Source organism: Anopheles moucheti, chromosome 3 (assembly GCF_943734755.1).
Source record: "Anopheles moucheti chromosome 3, idAnoMoucSN_F20_07, whole genome shotgun sequence".
NCBI lineage: Eukaryota > Metazoa > Arthropoda > Insecta > Diptera > Culicidae > Anopheles > Anopheles moucheti.
In genome coordinates this window covers 61,063,781-61,082,906 of record NC_069141.1, presented here as the reverse complement: position 1 = coordinate 61,082,906, position 19,126 = coordinate 61,063,781, and the positions used below count along the sequence as shown (strand labels likewise).

Here is a 19,126-nt window from a genome sequence, read left to right as displayed (position 1 = left end):
GAAACAGTACGATGATTGCAATAGAAGTAGAATAAAGTGAAAAGGTAGTTGCGTTTAGTAGTGAAGCTTTCGAATCCAATCGAATGATGGTAGGTATGCCTGTATGGTATGGTATGTATGTTAGGATATATCAGGATGATTGCGGCAAAGAGAATTTAATAGTATGAGAATGAATTCCGCCTATTCAATTCTTGGAGCAACTGAGACCTGCCTTATATAATTTCTTTATCCTTTTATCATCCTAGTTTGGGACTTAAAGTAAAAAAAAAGAAAAGAAGGTTGCGCTTCGAAAAGACCTTTAGCAAGTGCTATAAATTAAATTAGGATCGTTGAGTTAAAGTAAGATTAGATGATGTTTGTAGGACATGTATTGAACACTATTGAAGAAATTACTATTGGTGTGTTTTGGATTGATTTTCGCAAATAAAGTAGTTTCATTTCTCCGAATGATCTTGATTTGAGTGTGCGCTAGTTCACGCAAAAGCGCCAAACTGCAAACAAAAAACTAAAAGTAAACTAGACTTTCAAGGGAACACGGTATACGATTTGAAAATCAGTGAAACAGTTGTTAACTATTTTGCTATAATAAAATAACCGAAAGTAAACTTCCTCTAACACAGATCGTCTTTTTCATGTCATTGTATAAAGAACAGGAAGGCAATTCAAAACGGATTTACCAAGATTGTGCTAAGTATGTACACGTTTTAGTCATACGAAGTTTAGGAAAGCGTGACCTGTGCTACACATTTAAAGGGTCGTCGACAGGGACCCCGCTTGAGTGTTTGATTTTACATATGGCAAAAAAGTCCGCGGACACGGAGTTGCGCAGCAGATAAAACAGAAATACTAAAACAAACGTTAACCGGTAATTGATTATCGGATGGTCCGGGTTAAGGGTAATAATACGTATAAAATGTACGGAAGGAAATACTTTTTAGCAGAACACAGTTGTTACACTCTAACGGTAGAAAGGATACCAAGTGACGGAAAACTTCCACCCGAAACGGGCGACAATATTAAGTGTATGGTTGCCTTCTTTTGCTTATACATGGATTCTCCTATGGCGTTTTACATGTAGATGCTCTAATGACCGGGCCGCATTTGATAGTGGTCGGATCTATCGTCGTATGTAGCTCGTTGGACGTGGTAAACCGCTGCGTACGGTCGGTGGTCGGATGGCGGACGGTGGCCTCAGCCCGGAAGGTTTCACTCCACTGCTGGCCGTCGGTTGCTTCAAACCAGCCGTTGTCGCCGCCGTTGAACTAGGGACCGTCTTCGGAAGCGGTGGTTCGATTGATGCGTACGCGCTCAGCACTCCTGGGCCCATTCCTGCACCGGTGCCATTAAGTTTCGTTAGCAAACCATTACCCACGCCACTACTAGCGCCGCTAACGTCCTCGATACTATTGGTTCTGGTGGCGGTCGTGAACTGTTGCGGTTGTACATTGTTCGCTATGCTTTGACTATCTACACGATACAGGCTGCCCCGGGAGCTAGCCGATGAGGATGACAGGCTCTACACGGGAGGATCACGCACATGGACGACACGCAAACGAATTGATGTGTAGGGGGAGATACAAAATAAAATAAAAAAACCGAAACAAAAAACATCGATCAACAGGGACGAAAAACACGAAGAATGTAGGATATGAGTACATAATTTCAAATACTATCGTTAAAACATTCATCGAACTATTTATAATCATTGTTCCGATAATTGCATTGATACATCATTCGAAAAGAAAACTATTGAACAAATGTCATTTACACGCATTAACTACATACTAAATGTATGATTTTGATAGGAATCATTCTAGCCTATAAAAACAGTAATTGATTGTTACGAGCTTTTCCGGGTCAGAATTATGTGTTATCAAATTGCAGATACATCATCAAGAATTACGGCTCTTTCAATGCATGTAAACCTACAGACACACGACGATTGTGTGCCGTCACATAATTAATCCAATTTCAAAGAACATTTTTACACATTTACAGAAATAAGTTCTGTAATTAAAGATTTCCTGAGTCTAATTTGTATTTCCAAAAACAAAACATCTTTACTTTTTGGTGTAAAAAACCAGAATCTTCTTGGCAAGTTGTTCAAGAAAATAAAAAAATGTTCTAGAAATCAAAAAACGCCGAAATATTTGGATATATAAGCGGCAATTGATTTAATACTCGTAATACAATTCTGACATAGCTAAATAGCTCTATGTACTACAAATGAGTATTGCTCTGTTGTGATCGTCTTGTTCTACTTACATTGACCGACTCGTTATCTGAGTCTGGGTGCTTACGGTGCGTATTGTAGCTAAAATATCCGGACGACGGGCGTATCAGACCAAGTCGGGACGTTTTTGCCATTCCGCTGGCTGTGCGCATCTGTACACCGCCGGAGAGCTAATGAAACATAGGATGATAAAACATGGAGGTGAAATTAAAATACAAGAATGTCCTAATGGAGCACGAATTAATTATTTTTCTTTTCAAAATTAACAGGAGGATAGTGTATTTAATTTGAAATTCCTTCAGCAGGGGTTGTAGCGTTTCAGTGAGGGATATTAGGTATAAGGGACATTGAACAAACACCGCAACAAGAAAAGCGTTCAAAAAGTAGTTCGTAAAGTGCCTAATTTGAATGTAGAAATATTTTGATTAACGTATGCGATCAATATTTACATTTTAACCCTCCCAAATACCCCCTTATCCGATTAAAGAATAATATTAAATGACGCGAAAATGATAAGATAAACAAGCAAACGCATTAAACAAATGACAGTCTATAATAAATGTAACCAAACTAAAAAACATAAACACATAAATTTAAGTACCCTGACATGAATCTGAACTTTTGTTAGCCGTAACCATGTATCTTAGTTCCCCAAAACCATAAAACGAATGTCAAACTTAATAAAAAAAAAAACACATTATAATTACAAACAAACACGTACAGTGGTAGTAGTATTCAGAGCGTTTTTGTTAGCCATTGCAGCAGCGGTAGAGCTGTTGTTCAGGCTGGTTCGAGCTGCATTTGGCTGAGCAGCGGGAGACCGCACCAGGGGTAAGCTGGCGCGGCCCACCATCCCTGCTCCCGCTCCGGCACCCTGTTGATATCCGTTGGACGCATTCCGCAAGTTGGAAGCCGCCTGCTGCTGCAGCGAGGATCGCTTGGATGTGTTACTTTTCAGCTACAAAACAACAGTGACGACCGGAACATTAGCGTTAGTGCACACGGAAGAAACAAACACAACAAACACACAGTAAAACACTCGCACGCAACCTACATTTTAGCGTTTCAGTCGGATTTTTTCTTCGGATGGCGAACATCCAGATGCATGAGGAGAGAATGTGTGTGCGGGATGGATTGGGCAAGACCAATAGAGCCAGCTTAAAACTTAAACCCTATTAGACCGATCCCACACCGATAGTGCACGTGCGATATGAACAATGGAGTGAACGTATGTGTATGATACGCCGAATGTGAGATTGAATTTCCAGTCCAGGAAAAAGTCTCCAGTTACATTGCTCTCAAGTGAATGAGCATGACACGAATGATCGATCAAATTAATAGATCTCTTCTATTGTTCGATCGAACCAATCAAATTTTAGCTAACATACGTAACTACTATACTTTGCCAGCAACGAATGGTATGATAAGGAATGTTTCTGATCGGCAAAATAGAACACTATCATTAAACTGAACAAAACACGGATGCAACTCAGTCCAAACTAAACCAACGAAAGGGAACAGCGAATGATCAGAAAAGAAAAATCATTCAACGATAATAACAATAACGAAAGGATGACTGTATGAACCATGATGTGTGGTAGATGAAGATGGATAAATCAAGCCAATGGAAATTACCTCTGTGTTGCTGGAATTGTGCTTCAGTTTCAGCTGCAGTGCAGACGATCCGTGCAGCCTTGAGAGATTGCCGCTGGACCCACCATAGCCGCTGCTATTATTAGCCTGGGCAAACGTGAGACTATGGTAGGACTTCGACTTCGTGCCCATTGGAGACTTTAGTGCAGGTGGTGCACCCGGTTGATGCTGCACCGCATTTGTTTGATGCTGCTGTTGCTGCAGTTGTAGTTGCTTGTTTGCTAGGCCAAACTGCGAGTACCTTCCGGTGCCTAGTAGACCGCCACTACCACCACCCAGCTTGGAGGTGGTCGCTAATCGCGATGTAGGTTGTTGCTGCAACTTTTGTTGATGCTGCTGCAGTTGTTGCTGCTGGAGATACAGGTCTTGTTCCCGCTGTTCTAAGCAATCAGTCGAGTTAGATTTATTGCCCAGCGGGAGCGTAAGGTCCTTACGCTGGATTCCACCTGTCGCTTGCATCGGGGCATTGCCGTAGTAGCGAGGCTTCGAAAGGGTACTACGCAACCGGCTTTCACCAGGCCGTGCGAGTCCAGACGGTTGTTGTGTGGGGATTGCTTGTGGTTTCTTAAACACGGTCTCATCGTCGTCGCCAGAGAGTTCAGTCTTCATCGATGGCAAATTATTGTTACCCAACATTCTGCCGCCATTAGCGAACGAGTGGGCCGATACCGTTTTCAGTGAGTTATGATCTAACTTGCTAAAGGCACTACTACCAGCATCGCTATTGCTGATACTATCTTCCTCAGATCCATTCAACATAGGCTGTACAGCGCCCAGCACCTGATCTACATCGGGCATTGCGGCTCCCAGTGAATCATCGCGCCTTCTTCCTAAACGTATCGTTTTGAATCGATCCCGATTTTTGCGATCGTACGTTTCTACCTCGTTGGGTGTAGAAGCGGGATCGTTCGTTTCAGCGGATCCCTCGGTGCCCCCGTTCGGCATGACTACCGTCGTGTTGATTGATGACGGTGGCTGTTGCTGTTGTGGCGGCGATAACGTCAGGTGCACATCCTCGTTGTATCTACTTCTACGGTTTAACAGTCTTTCGCTTCCACTTGACGAGCACATGCTACCGCTTTTCGACAGCATCGAGTCCGCCAGCTTATTGTCGCATTGTGCCTCCACCAGCGTTGCCGGTTGCTGCTGTTGGTGCAATTTCCGCTTCATTTCATCCTGCTGTTGCTTTTCAAGATTGATGCGCGAATGCCGCTTTTTAATGTTGTCCAGCGACTGTCTTAGCTTATCGCTCGCTTCGTCCGACCGTCGCACATCTGCCGTTAGCGAGTTGAGCATCTCGTCGAAATCGATTCCGCTGTGTTCGCTTTCCAGTATCGATTTCTCAAACTCCTCAAAGTGCTGCAGCGAGATGCGCTTCTCCGCGTCGAGGAAATTCGATATGTCCGTGCCGTGGGTAGTTCCCGTCGACGGTAGCCGTCGGATCTGAACATCGAAGTCATCCGTTTCTAGTTCGAGCATTTCACCAGTAGCACCATCCCCATGCATTAGAGCCGGTTTCGAATCCTCGTAAGAGGCATTACGTAGATCTTGCTCGAGATTTCGACTTCGCCGTACAATAGTGCGCCCAAAGCCACTGGTTGGTGTCCGTTGGGTGTTTTCGGGACCAATTGGAGATATTTCCTCTATTTCCGGGGCTGCTTTCACCCGTGTCGACGGTCCATGGAATGGCGTGGACTGCACCAGCATCGAACTGCCGTGCTGTTGCAGCTCACTGAACGTCCCATTTGGTGTGCGATGTTCGCGCGATCTCGCTTCTGATTCCGGTTGTGTATTAACATTACTCTCCTCATGCCCTATCACCGTTGGTCGGAGCGGACTATCTAGTGGAAGATGGCGCATATCGTCCTCTCCACCCGTAAACGTTCCATTGCGTGGACGACGTTTAAAGGTGCGATCGAATGGAACAGCAGGTGGAGGTGTGATTGCTAACTCCGGTTCCACTGTGTCATGCGTCAGGTTTAATAATCGCACATCGTCGTTGGTGACCGTGCAATTTTTGACGAACGTTCCGTTACCGTTTGCAACACCTCCGAGCTGTTCCTCACCAACGATACCGAAGGTACTGTTCATGACTGCATGTTTATCATTTACAGCAGTCGGTACCTTTCCATCGAATGTTTGCTCAACAATCGGTGGTACGATGGTTGATTCCCGTCCGACCTCACCATCCGTATCAACCCGTGGTAGCCCTTCGAACGTATGATTTAGCGATGAGCGAGGCTTCCTGTACGTATTAAAATTCCGGGGTCGTCGCATATCATATGTGCCACCACCATTTATCAACAGCTTAGAAGTAAGAATCCTTTCGGCTTCCGTTTCCGATATTTCCGTCGGCACGTGGAACGTATCGTTCGCAACGATCGCGGTAGTGACCGTCGTATCGATCAGTCCCTTGCGAGGTTCACGTTCTGCTTCCGCTCCCACGGTGATAGGTGGCGAACTTTCTTCCTCAAACGAAGATTTCCCTGGCGAACCCATCAGCACAGCTGTACGACCACTGCTTTCGTACGAATTTTGCATCGTACTCACACCGGACACACTTTCGATCGCGTTCAGGTCCGTTCGTGAGATGTTGCAATCTTTCGTGAGTGTGCTTTCCTCATCCAGACACAGGCTCTCCAATCGCTGCCTGTCTTCGATCACGCTGTACAGATTGTAACCGTTGTAGCTGGCATTCCCCACGCTCGGTATGCTCGCTCCCACATTGTCGTCACTCGCATTCAGCAAACATCCAACGCTGCTGAAGTCTCCGCTAGTGATTAAGCTACTCGCGATCCGCTCATTCGTAGAGAACTCCATCGAGTTCATGATCGAGCATGGTGGAGAGACATCGTTTAGCCAGCTACGTTGCATAAGGAGCCGGTTACCGGTGGCGGATGTAGCTAAGGCAGACGTAGCCAAGGAAGAAGGTGTCACTGGTCCTCCGATTTGTACGTTAAGCAGTGGTGATCCTCCACTGGCAAGCTAGCAAGGAAAGACATAAATAATGGACGTTAAAAACAACCATATCGGAGCCATATTTTGATTAGTCTTACCTCATTGTGGGAAGTTGACAACGGGTTATTTTCTACGGACAATGTGCTAGCGCTGTTCGGTGTGTTATACTCTATCCTTTTCTTAGGTCTCGTGAACGTTCCCGTGTCGACGAATCTTTGACCTGTAACGAAAATGGAAGAAACGGTGCAAACGTGTCAATTATATTGTACCATTCAACCGCAACGAACGAACGTATGGAAATGTTAAAATGGAAATTATGACGTGAGAAAACCACACTGTGTGTACATTTTGACGTTAGTGTTGTATGATCAGTATGCAGTTTAATTTCTTCCAATTTGTAATAATGAACCAATTGCAGGTGATTGTTTCGATGATTATTTTGTGTATGTTTTTAGGATTGTTTTTTCCAATCGGGGACGATTTGAAACACATACATGAAAGCAAGGGCGAAGCTCAACGAATACTTACTGCTACTGTTTGAATTTAGCAGCCGCTTTCCATGTTCAATACTATCGATTTCATCGAGCAAATGCTCCTCTTTGATACATTCTGTAACGCACTCGGCGTCCTGCTGTTCAGTTGATAGTGATTCTAGATATTCAATAAACACAGAGGAGAATTTAGCGAGATACTTAATTATAGGATACGGACTACAAGTAAAGGTCTTAATGCATGGTGTTTTCAATAAAGCTTAGAGTAATGCTAAAACGAGAACTTTTTCCAACTTCCGCAACAATCCATAAACGGAAAAATGTTGTCAGCACCTTGGCCATTCTGAAGGTACATTTTAGTTCTCCATGAAGTATATCTATGGTAGCGGCTAATACATTCCAACCGTAGTGTTCCGATGGCATTTAAAAACGGAAACAGCTGTCACCATTCTATCGCCCTATCGGTTTGCCAGACTGGACAGGAACGGCAGCTATTCGCGACTTGCCAGCCTCCTCTCGATACGGCAATTGCTGCCAAAAGAGCGTCGCCGTGCATTGGCAAATAAAGGCGACGGATTAATTGCATTCGCCCGGTACGTTGGGCCGGCGACAATTCCAACACCATGGGAGATATTGGAACCGTTACATGCAAGCGTGGGGGTTTCAGTTTCCATTTCCAACTCGTTTAGGTCCAGGGACAAAGAATTAAACACCCAGTACCATAAGCGTAAAGCGGCACAAAAAAAAACAACTAGCAATAAAGAAACAAGCGCTTGTAACTGAGCGTAAAGAGTGGAGGAAGCGACCTCACCATATACGGTGCACCGTCACTTGGCGGCGTCGATCGGGCGGTTTAAATAGCAGCAGTTTTTTTTTTGATTATTTTGTTTTTGTTTTGCCACTTATTACCATAGTATCTATCATGAATTCTCTACCTTCGAACGCCGCCTACACCTAGGAAAGTTTTATTACAATGATTGATTTTCTCGGCGGAATTTTACGAGCAGAGAGTTTAATTTGCATCAACACATTCTTCTATCGACCGTTTGGAAATGGAAACGGAAAGCACAACTGTCGCTCAAAAGAAATTCCAGCAAGTGGATGTCCTTGGATGTCTACAGTGGGCCGCCCTGTACCGCGCCGAAAAGACGAAACTCGAAGCAGTTATTTCAGCTAGTGGGGTAATATGCGGCTGTTGCCTATTGGATACGCGAAATAGTCCATGTCGAGCCCACTAAGGGTTGATGCGAAAGATTGGCAGAGCTTCAACCTTGACACTTAGTTTGCGATTGCTACATTCTCCTGACGGTATTCAGCCGAAAGTGTCAAACGTTTTATCTACGATCACTATTATTTCCATCAAACTTCACACAAAAATAATTGATAATAATAAAATGATTACTGTTTTTTTTTATAAACGTCAATTTCTAATTTAAAGTTTTACCATTACTTTTAGAAAGATGAAGTCAATTATATTAAGCTTTGTCAATTAAAATGGAATACTCAAATTTTTATCAATTTCATGGTGTTGATTTATGTTGTACTTAGAAAATTTGAAACGAGTTAATTTTTTTGTTTGCGAAAACAAGAATATCTGAAGGATTTCCTCTGGTTCGCTTGAAGGTTTTATGTCAATATCTAATCACTGTGTGTTAAAGCTAAATTTAAAATAAACTTTAGGTTCTTTAATTCATCAACTGCATGAACACTCCGAACTGGCGTTTAATGGACACGAACCTAGTTGGATTTCGCATGTTAATATTTATCTCCCGTAAGTTAACTTATTTCAAAATGAGATTCAAACTTTCTTTGCTAGCTGTAACCTAAAGTGCAACGTATTTTAAATGATCCTTCGTTTGTGGAAAATAGAAAGTTAATATTTAATAGAATAAACATGAATTACATGATCATCTCTCGACTGTTATGGTCTATGGACATGTCACTAATATGACACCCAACAGCCAGGGAACAAGTAAACGATTATTTTCACTCGAAATTAATTTTAAAAGCTAACTTTTTGAAATAGTTGTTATATTAAATTATCAGTTTGAACAAGTACGGCCATATTGACAAAATGAACCAGTATTACACTGATGGGTCATCCTCTGAGGAGGGCACTGGCTTCGGTGTTTTTAGCGAGACCACCGAAGCATTCTTCAAATTGAGGCAGCCGTGTTCCGTGTTCACGGCTGAGCTTGCCGCAATTTTTTACGCACTATTGTTAATAGCAGCGAGTCCCCCGGATCAGTACTTCATATTTACAGATAGCCTCAGTGCTATTGAAGCACTGAAAACTCCAAGGGCTGTTAAGAGCCAAGACTATTTCGTAGTTAAAATTGTTGACTTGCTCGGCTCAATGTTTAACAAGGCGTTTAGAATATCGCTAATTTGGGTCCCTTCTCATTCGGAAATACCTGGTAACGAGAAAGCTGACTCACTGGCCAAAACAGGCGCCTCAGAAGGCGTTTTTTACGACAGGCCTATCTCAACCCAAGAATTCCTCCGTTCGCCACAGCAACTTTTCCTGTCAAGATGGCAGAGCATGTGGGAAGCGGACGAATTAGGGCGTTTCCTTTTCTCGATCTCTCCGCAAGTGTCCCTGCGGCCTTGGTTTGGTGGGCTCCCTGTAGATCGTGCTTTCATTCGAATGATGTCCCGACTCATGTCGAACCATTTCGCTTTGGATGGACATCTACAGCGTATTAATCTGGCAACGTCAAAGGTATGTGGCTGCGGTGTAGGATTTCACGATGTGGACCACCTTCTGTGGTCCTGCGTGGAGTTTGAAACCGCCAGACCTTCCTTGTTGGATGCGGCCGGTATAATCGGAAGGCTCCCGGGTACTCCAATACGCGACATTTTGGGGTGTAGGGACCTCAAGTTTATGAGGCTCATTTACTGCTTTGCGCGAGATAACGGACTTATCCTTTGATTCCTATCCTTAATTTCCATTGTTCCCATATCCCTTCGTAGTCCATCTTTTGTTTTTTGTTGTCTTGTGGATAATTGTTTGTGCCACTTTAAGCCGATGAGGAAGCAGTCACCTCCAAGGACAACGCCAAAACCACTGGAAGGGAGGCAGACTTATTGGTGTATACTTGTAGTCCGTCTCTAACCCATCTGCTGTCTTGTTTTGTTCTAGTTCCGTTAAGGGTCGGTCAAAGTCGAACGTAGTAGGTTGTTCCAGTGAAGAGTGGCGCAATCACCCATCAACCACACCACGAACACAGAACCTTTCAACACAGAAACCACTATACATCACAACAACCAAAACAATAGCCCCGGATCTATACCATCACACAAAACAATAGGACAACAGACGTATCACATACAACAACGATAGACAAACGACAAACAACATCGAAATACACCAACTACCAACACAACCGAGCATGCCCGGGATAAGGTAAATCGCAAGGAGGAAATGCCTTGTGACAAAAAATTGTTATTTTCACTCAACACAAGCGGTGTTGAAAATACGGCATTGCCGTCATAATGGAATTTAAATAAATAAATAAAAAAATTATCAGTTACACTTACCTAATTTACCAGGGATACTGCTGGGGCTGCTGTACTCATTGCCAAAGCTCTGATTCAGAAGGATGTGACCGCCGCCATTGTTGCCCGGGTTGCACCAGCCGCTGGTTGCCGCTTTGCCGTTGCCGCGACCACCGCGTATTTCCCATTGTTTCAGAATTGCAAACACCTCATCTTCATCAATCCATTCCGACTCGAGACAGCTGTGGTTTGGCAGTTAATTGGCCAATGCAAGAAGTGAGAAGAAAAGAAACGAACGGCAGATAAGTCGAAGGCACACAAATATGCGTCATGTTGCGAAAACAAACGCCTCTCCCCACCACGCTACCAAACCGGGGTACGAATCAAACGAAGTGTGAAGCTCTTTCTTGGGCGGTGTGGGGGCGACTAGGGGCGGTTGTTATGTTGCAAAACCCGGGGACGCTTTAACCTCGATTCATAGCAATGAGCGCATGTGCGTTTGTCTATCTTACCGTACCCGGGCCGGCAGTGTGCATATCCATCTCCGGATGGATGCTTTGCGGGAAAACAATGATGCATTGGGGCTACCTATGCTTTACGGCACCTCCCACACACAACCCTGGGCAATCCAAAAATGGTGATAATCAGCTCACTTCCACATGATAGCGTAATTAGATCGAAATAAAATTACGTATCAAAAACAAGGGATCGTTTAGTTTTCTTCGTGTGCCAGCAAACCCTCGCACCACCGGAAAGCTCCATACCGACCGGTTCGATTGGTTGGAAAACGTAGATAACAAATGGTGGTATAAAGCATAATTGGAAATGATCATTTCACCCATTTCACCCAAGGCACACACACGTGTGCACGGCTTATGATGGGCGCGGATAATGCTTCGTGGAAGATATCGTTTATTCAACGTTAACGAGTGTGGCAGCCAATAAAAACAACTTCTCAACATATTAAAGGTTGATTTATTTATGGGGCATTGAATAGGTGTTACAATTACGCCCGCAGATGAAAGCTTTCGGCAAACAGTACAATAAACTGGCCGATTTATCGGGTTTCGTTTAAAAAAAAAGATGTCATAAAAATTAAATAAAGGAATGACTAACAAGTCTAACACATATCCCGTACGTCCATATCGTTGCACTGTCATGCACTGTGAGATACATTTCAATCGTAAACTGGCATCGATTAAAGTTTGTCGCGTGCCGTAATGAAGAACTTATTACGCTTGGGATTATCCATTGTTGTGCTTCGAAAAAGGGGACTAAAATTTATCTTTTCATTATGCGAACAAATCTTAACCTCGAAAACCAGCAGGCCAGCAGGGGCGAAGCGATAGTGTGTCATGCCATTGAAGAATCGCTTCAAGCTTCAATTAACCGGCATTCAAGCCGAAAGCGGCAGCTCCGTACGGAACAATGTTGGGAAGGTTCACTACCCAATTGACACACCCGGAATGTGCTAGGAAAGACGCACAGAATTGAACGACAAGAAAGACACAAAAAAAAACATCTCTCACAATTTTCCACTTCATGTGAGAGATGGCGCGACGTAGGCTAGATGAAAGATATAGCCGACAGATTGGGTATGGGAAGAGCCGAACAAAAACAAAAGCTTTCAGAGTGAAGTAAAACGAGGAAATTAAATTTAGTTCCAAACGAATGGATATTTAGTTTTATATTGAGGGTTTTTTTTCCCGAAAACTCATGTACGTGTGGTAGTATAAAGTAAAGTTGTAAACTAAGAAAGTAATGCTTTTCTTAACACTACCGGAAATTTCTAGGTTTAGTCTTCTGTGGGAGTCATCCGTTGGCATTGAAAAAATATGGCTCACAATACGTGATTTGGTAACGGTCCCACCGAACATAAAGTAGTGTCCATTCTTTTAAAATGTTACGATACTACCTCTAACGAAATTGTTTTGCATCTATTCAGGTAAATGAGTTACAATTTGTATACGATTTTGTATCGCTTTTAAAGCATGCATAACAAACTTACCTGTCCGGTATGAGCTCATCTCCGCTGTAGCTGCCGGACACATCCATTTTTCCCGACAGTTTTCCAACGAAAAACGGGATCGGGGTTTTGCACAGATCACCCTGATCTTCCGCCGGTTGCACTTCCGGTAGAGCGGGGTGGTTTCACTTTTACTTCTCGCGGCATGCAGCGTCGTACGAAACAGGAAACGAACACACACTCGCACTCGCACTCACTCGCTATCTATCTATCTATCTCTCTTGCTCATAAATACACCAGCAGCGCAGAAATATAAGTGTGACGTTATGCAAATTGCAAAATGGTTGATGATTTTCCTCTTACACTGCACGGGCACTCGGGACTGTATGGCGCGAATTCGTTGCGTGTACGATAGCACTGAACTTCACTGGAATTCCAACAAATGTTTTACCTAATTTGGGTGGAGAAAAAAAACATTGTTAACGATTGGTACGATAACAATAAAAAAACACTTCACTTTCATCACTATTTTTAGCCCGATAGGTACGTTTATCGGTGATAGTATTGTACCAAAAATTAAATTAGAGCTACAGGCATTCAATCCAATGCAGAAGGCATGACAGAAAATGTTGATTGATTTATAACACCGGTGAAGTAAATCTAACCCAGGCAATGTTTATGCCTGGGGAAGAGTAATTTTCTTGCTTCTTTCCTCCTATTCGATCGTTTTCTCTCGATTCATTTTCCATTACACAAACACTTCCCGCAACCGTAAATGTCGATCGATTGACCGTGATTTTAGGGAAGTGAAAAGTAAAAGCATTTCACCGTTTCGTTTTGGGAAGGCGGAAAGATATTTTCTAGCTGCTTTTCGGTTCAATTCACTCTCTACTTCCAAATTAGTGCGAATAAGCATAAACGATCGATTGAACAGCATTTGGCCCGAGACTCCTCAGGCAATAGTTAAACGCAATGCATTTGCTGCTGCCAAACGCGATTGGAAGAAAACGAAAACAGACGGACGAAAAGAAAGTCCTAGCGAATATTATGAAATGCATCGCGATGCAAAGCACGTGTCATGGGGTGGTAAATTTAATCACAGACCTTATGGCGAACTAACTACTGTCAGGCGTGATCGTATCGGAAGCGAGCCACAATATGCGCAATATAACGTGATATGAAACAGAGAATGCCATAGTGAATTTATTATTATCCTCATTTCGTAGAAATATTCCTTCTAATATACTGCAATGTTTATAAAATTGAATAGTGTAATAACTCACGCAACGCATAATGATATTATAATTAAATACTCATAACGGTAGCATAGCAAGTTTTTATGACATTACGTAGCGTTGTAAATATTTTTTTCTCAAATTCTTATCGAATCGCAAACTAATGGTTCGGTTACCGATGCGCTCAATCACGCTTGGGCATGTTAACATCTAGTACAAACCCAACCTACCCAACACAATGTAAGTCTCTCGGCAACAACGTCTCGCACAACGAAAGGAAGAAATACTGCCAACTAGGAGTGTACTACGTAATGGTTTTGCTGTTTTGCTGTTTAATGAAATTGTGCTCCAATATTTATACAACGAAGGCAGTGCACTCAACCAACGCAAATAAGTGTGAGAAAAATGTTACTTATTGGCTCGCAAATGGATAAGACAAACCCGAACAATGCTATGTTTTTGTTTTATTCCTTACGGTGTCCACTAATGCGCTTGTCTGCTTGCTGGCGGTGACTAACATCGATTGCAATTGCTATTTTCTGTTGAATCATCTACCCGTTTTTCGCCATCGATCGACGCATGGCAAACAACCCTATCTGGGAATAAAAACATTAGTAAATAAACAAAGCTGACGAAGATTCAAAAATGTTTTTGGGGACGATATATCATCACATTAAAGGGTTAGTACACTCTGCAAATTTGAAAAATTATTTCGAGTGTAAACTTTTCCTCAAGCTCGTGAGACACGCCGTTCCAAAGTCAAAGGACGAATAGCTAGTCAATGTCGAATGAACTCATAACTTCATACTCGATTCAAACTCGAAACCAACTTTTCAAAGTTGTTGGACTCAAAAACCGGTCATCCGATTTGTTCGTTGTCCTGTGATCGTACGTAACCGTTATTTTATCTTAAACATTACCTCTTTAACACACGCTTTTACGCCCATTTTTACCAACGCAAAACCCATTTCTTTGTAGCCGTAAATCTATGTACGATGACTGGAGAATTATTGGAGATATAGATCCCTTGATAACGAAGATAAACGTCGCTGAGACATGGACTTTGTCCAAAACGGACGAAACCCTCTTAACCGCGATCGAAAGAAAGATGCTCAGCAGTTTTTTGGCCACGTATGTGTGGAAGGACAATGGAGAAGTCGCAACAATGACGAGCTCTACGTGCTGCGCGACAAATTCTCCATCGTCAAGCTTAGGTAGGCTATATTTGTTAATGTCATTTGCATGGCACCAATGGACAGAGCTCATAAGTTAGTAAGTAAAGTTTCCTCGAATTTGTCTTAACTTCTGGTCATAACACACTCTTGATCTCTGCCGCTATTATGTAAATAGACTGCCACCCGTGCAGCGTCTGCAGGAAATTCCTCAATGTGATTAAAGAATCTTGTATTTTTAACCGAAAAACTCCATTAGTATTTTTAACCGAAATACATGTGTTCCATTTGTGTCACACATTTATTCTTCAGAGAAATGCTTTCAAAATGTCTGAACGTTTAAGAGCTCCCTAAAAAAAACAATAAATCTTTAATCAAATCAACAATATAGGCACATGTTGGTACATATTCAAAAAAAAAAAGCACAAACTTACACGATGGCCAAATTCTATCTAATTTGGTAACCCGCAGAATTGTTTAGCAGCCAACGAAATTACACTGCCAAGTACAGGAAAGCTGTAAACGAAGTTTGGGCGAATGCTTCAGGCTTGCCGGGTTTAATTAAATTTTATCGTCCATGCCGACCATACATAAGGGCAAAAGGGTAATAGACGGGCGAATGGGTATGGTTATGAACTAATTAAAATTATCAAAAACAATCATCCATCTGTGAATGTGTGGGTTTAATATCCCATCATATCATCGTCAAGAAACTTCGATTGACGGATTTCACAGAACTCCTACACTAATATGATGAAAGTACGGTTTAGTAAATACTTATCCTTAGCGAAATATTGCAAGGTTACTAATTACTCGAAACTAATTAAACATCACATGAACAATCTTATAATGCAATATCAAACATTGGATTAAAAACCAGCTGTAGGGACTGTTTATGAACTTCAAATATTGGAGACTCCTTGTACTGGATGAGATCGATCTAATATTCAGTATTTCTAAAGTTTGCTTGCAACACGTACGGATAAAACTTGCACTGCATGTAGATTCGAGGGTAAATAGCATAGCATAAATATTTATCGTCCAGACATTACGACCCGCCCTATAAAGGGATTTCAATGAGATGTATGTCCACTCCGGAGCTAAACGAGGGGCCATTTGCCTTTATGGGCACCATACTCTTGTGAAAAATCATTTCCCTCATAAAGAATAGCAATTTAAGCACGTTTTCAGTAAGCATTTAGCTTTTATCGTTTTAAAACTATCGTATGAAACATCCAATGCCTTTTTTTTAAATGAAAGTAGAACAGTAACGCCAAAATCTAGAGGTATAAAAAAACATGAAACCTCAACCCAAACCACAACCGCAGAGTGTTTTGGATTTGACTTTTTTCTGTTTGTTTGCTTCATTCATTTGCGGAAACGCCTATATTGCAAGCATGGCTGCGGAAGTCCGGTGGACGGTCCGCCGCTCTCTTCAGCAGAGCAGGCATGTTGGGGAAATAGGCTAAAAGTAGCCGCAATAAAAGCGTTTCAACTATTCACTAGACGGAGGTGGGTGAGGGGCTGATGTGGACCATCACAAACACCCGGACATTGTTGACCGCTTGGAGCTCGATCGAGCGATGACAGCCGCAATCCGAAACAGCGGTGACTAACCTTACTTCCGGGCAGGTGTGTGTGTGTGTGTGCGTGTCCGTTTTGGAGTTCTTTCCCTCTGCGGATCAGTAATTTGATGAAAACAGCAACAAAAACCCCTGGTTGATTTTGCCTGGATCGGTAACGACGGCGAAGTTTTGCTCGAAAGCGCTATTTTCCATTCCATGTTCAAATTTTTGCCCAATTGGTGTGGCCAAACCCACAAGGAGTGCCATATGTTCGATAGGTTCATCTGTCGGAGACAGCAGTGTTACTGCCCCACACTGTACCGATGATGCTCCAAGCGAAATCCATCGGGAAAGGTAAAGTTTTGCGGTTGCGAAATGCCTTAAAGCGCGACGAGACGATTAAAACACTCTGCTCTCTACCGGCTCGTTTTGGTGTGTCGGTCGGTCATGGGAAACGCATCGTTCATCACACCATTCACACCGTTGATATTGTGACATGGTCATCGGTGGCCCACGAAAAGATGGCCAAGCAGCTAAAAAGAAACAATTTGTTAGTTTCGAGGCTTGCGTGTCTTTTCCCATCCTAGGGACAGAGGCCCGTGGTGGGAAAGTCTGAAGGAAGATCCAGTTCTCGATCTCTGGAGAAGGGCATAAGTATGCAATACCTGAACTCTGCCAGCAAAAAACAGGGGTTGTGTGTGCATGTGGGGTTTGTGAAAAGAAAAACAAAAACATTTCCAATTGCTCCGTCGCGGTGTCATGAGCTGCCGGTAAATGGCGCCCATGGGGAGGCAATTTTGCTGTTCGCTTGACCAGACGATTACTACCGACCCAGGCCCAGCCCAGCCCGCCACACGGCAAGCCGTGTCCGACCATCACGTACTTTTCGTACTTTAATCGATATCGAAGCATCAACCGAGGATTATAAGTGAGAAGGTTCACCGGCTTTGCGGGACGCGACAGGAAAAAAAGCCCACCGTGTGGACGTTCACATTTGCACACCTGGTATGTGTGTACCAAAAAGCATTGGTGAAACATAACGAGCTTTCGTAAACGAAACAAAAAAAAAAGCCTCAACGAGCACCGCCACAAAGCAACAACGACGAAACACAGTTGCTACCTTTAGCTTGTTATTATTGCAAATGGAAGAGCTGGAATAAAATGTTGTACGTTTCGTTGTAGCGCAATAAAACGCAGGCCTTCTGCGGGGACGCATCATTCACGCTGGGTATGATTCGTGTTCTGCTTTGAGACGAGTCTTCGCCGCTGCCTCACATAGTGGTATGCAGCCGCGGGAAAAGAACCGAGAAAATGGTTCCATTCGCTTTCGCTACCATCCGGTGATGGTGGCGAGAGCATTCTAGATCGAACCAGCGGCAGCTATTTTTAAACACTCCGGTGGTCCGAACGAGTCATTTTCCCGGTGCGCCACGATATGGTTGGGTTCGTGTGGAGTTTTCCCGGGCACTCAATCTTTGTCGAATAAATTTATGAACTTATGTGCCCGTATGCCGGTCGGCTGGACGTGAGATTTGGGTGAACGGGTTTTGTTTTCTTGCTGCGAAAGGAAAAAGCAAAACAATTCAAATGAATAAGGCGGCATTCGGTGGATGGAAATAGTAGTGAAATGATTTACCTTCGAATGTTCAATATTTGCTTACTGTTTCTATATAGTGTAATCTGTGAAGCTATATTTGATGATTGCTTCTAAAGTTTCAACATGATACCACAAAAATCAATGGAATGGTAAATAAATCTTCGTTTAATAAACTAAAACACACATTTTGGACTTCATCCAAATGCCGTTTTTAAATTATCTCCGTAAAAAGTCACACAAAAGTATGTGCTTTCATGGTATCAAAGAAAAACGAATACAGAGCTGGGCACATTGAGCTGGTCTGGTTCCAAACCCGAGAAACGATCAGCATAACGTTTCTCCTATGGTTCCCGTCATGGTTCCGGTTCAATAGAACGGTGAGAATTATGTACATTGAAAAGGGCAATGTCCCACTTGGCCATGGGCCAACTGCTTAAAAAACGCTTATAACACTATGAAACTAAGCACAAAACTCCACGAAAGTCCAGAGTAGCAGTCGTATGGAAGACTCTGCTTATGGGTGCAACATTACCGAGGCAAATATGGAAATATCGTACGCTCTAGCTAAAGTATAATACTGGCATTCAACAACTTGCTTACAGTGTGCCATTTAATGTTAATGTATACTGAGTTGCTAATGTCTTACTTCTTATAACAAATTATTGAGCCAATGCATAACAAAATCATAGCACGATTTAACCAGCGGATGTTGCTCCCAGTAAGAACTCGCCGTTCAGCTTAAGAATGATTATGAATAA

The 19,126-nt window shown here is 42.9% G+C and overlaps 1 protein-coding gene across 1 annotated transcript; it reads right to left on the bottom strand.

Annotated features, from left to right (window-relative positions):
- Nucleotides 1-972: 972 nt before the first annotated feature.
- Nucleotides 973-13,150, bottom strand: LOC128300187 (uncharacterized). Its single transcript, XM_053036168.1, has 8 exons — nucleotides 12,842-13,150; nucleotides 10,876-11,075; nucleotides 7,373-7,495; nucleotides 6,943-7,064; nucleotides 3,869-6,871; nucleotides 2,955-3,191; nucleotides 2,266-2,403; nucleotides 973-1,516 (listed from the first exon to the last, which is right to left on the bottom strand). Exons 1-8 carry the CDS (start codon nucleotides 12,886-12,888, stop codon nucleotides 1,118-1,120), a joined length of 4,269 nt encoding a protein of 1,422 aa, XP_052892128.1. The 5' UTR covers nucleotides 12,889-13,150; the 3' UTR covers nucleotides 973-1,117.
- Between the last annotated feature and the right edge of the window lie 5,976 nt (nucleotides 13,151-19,126).

What these genes read in the sequence shown, in the direction of transcription:
- LOC128300187 (XM_053036168.1), bottom strand. Translation starts at nt 12,888, where the DNA reads ATGGATGTGTCCGGCAGCTACAGCGGAGATGAGCTCATACCGGACAG. An exon ending in GCTAAATTCAAACAGTAGCA is followed by an intron (nt 7,065 to 7,372) that starts GTAAGTATTCGT and finishes TTTTCGTTACAG; the next exon opens with GTCAAAGATTCGTCGACACG. An exon ending in CTCTGAATACTACTACCACT is followed by an intron (nt 2,404 to 2,954) that starts GTACGTGTTTGT and finishes ATGTTTCATTAG; the next exon opens with CTCTCCGGCGGTGTACAGAT.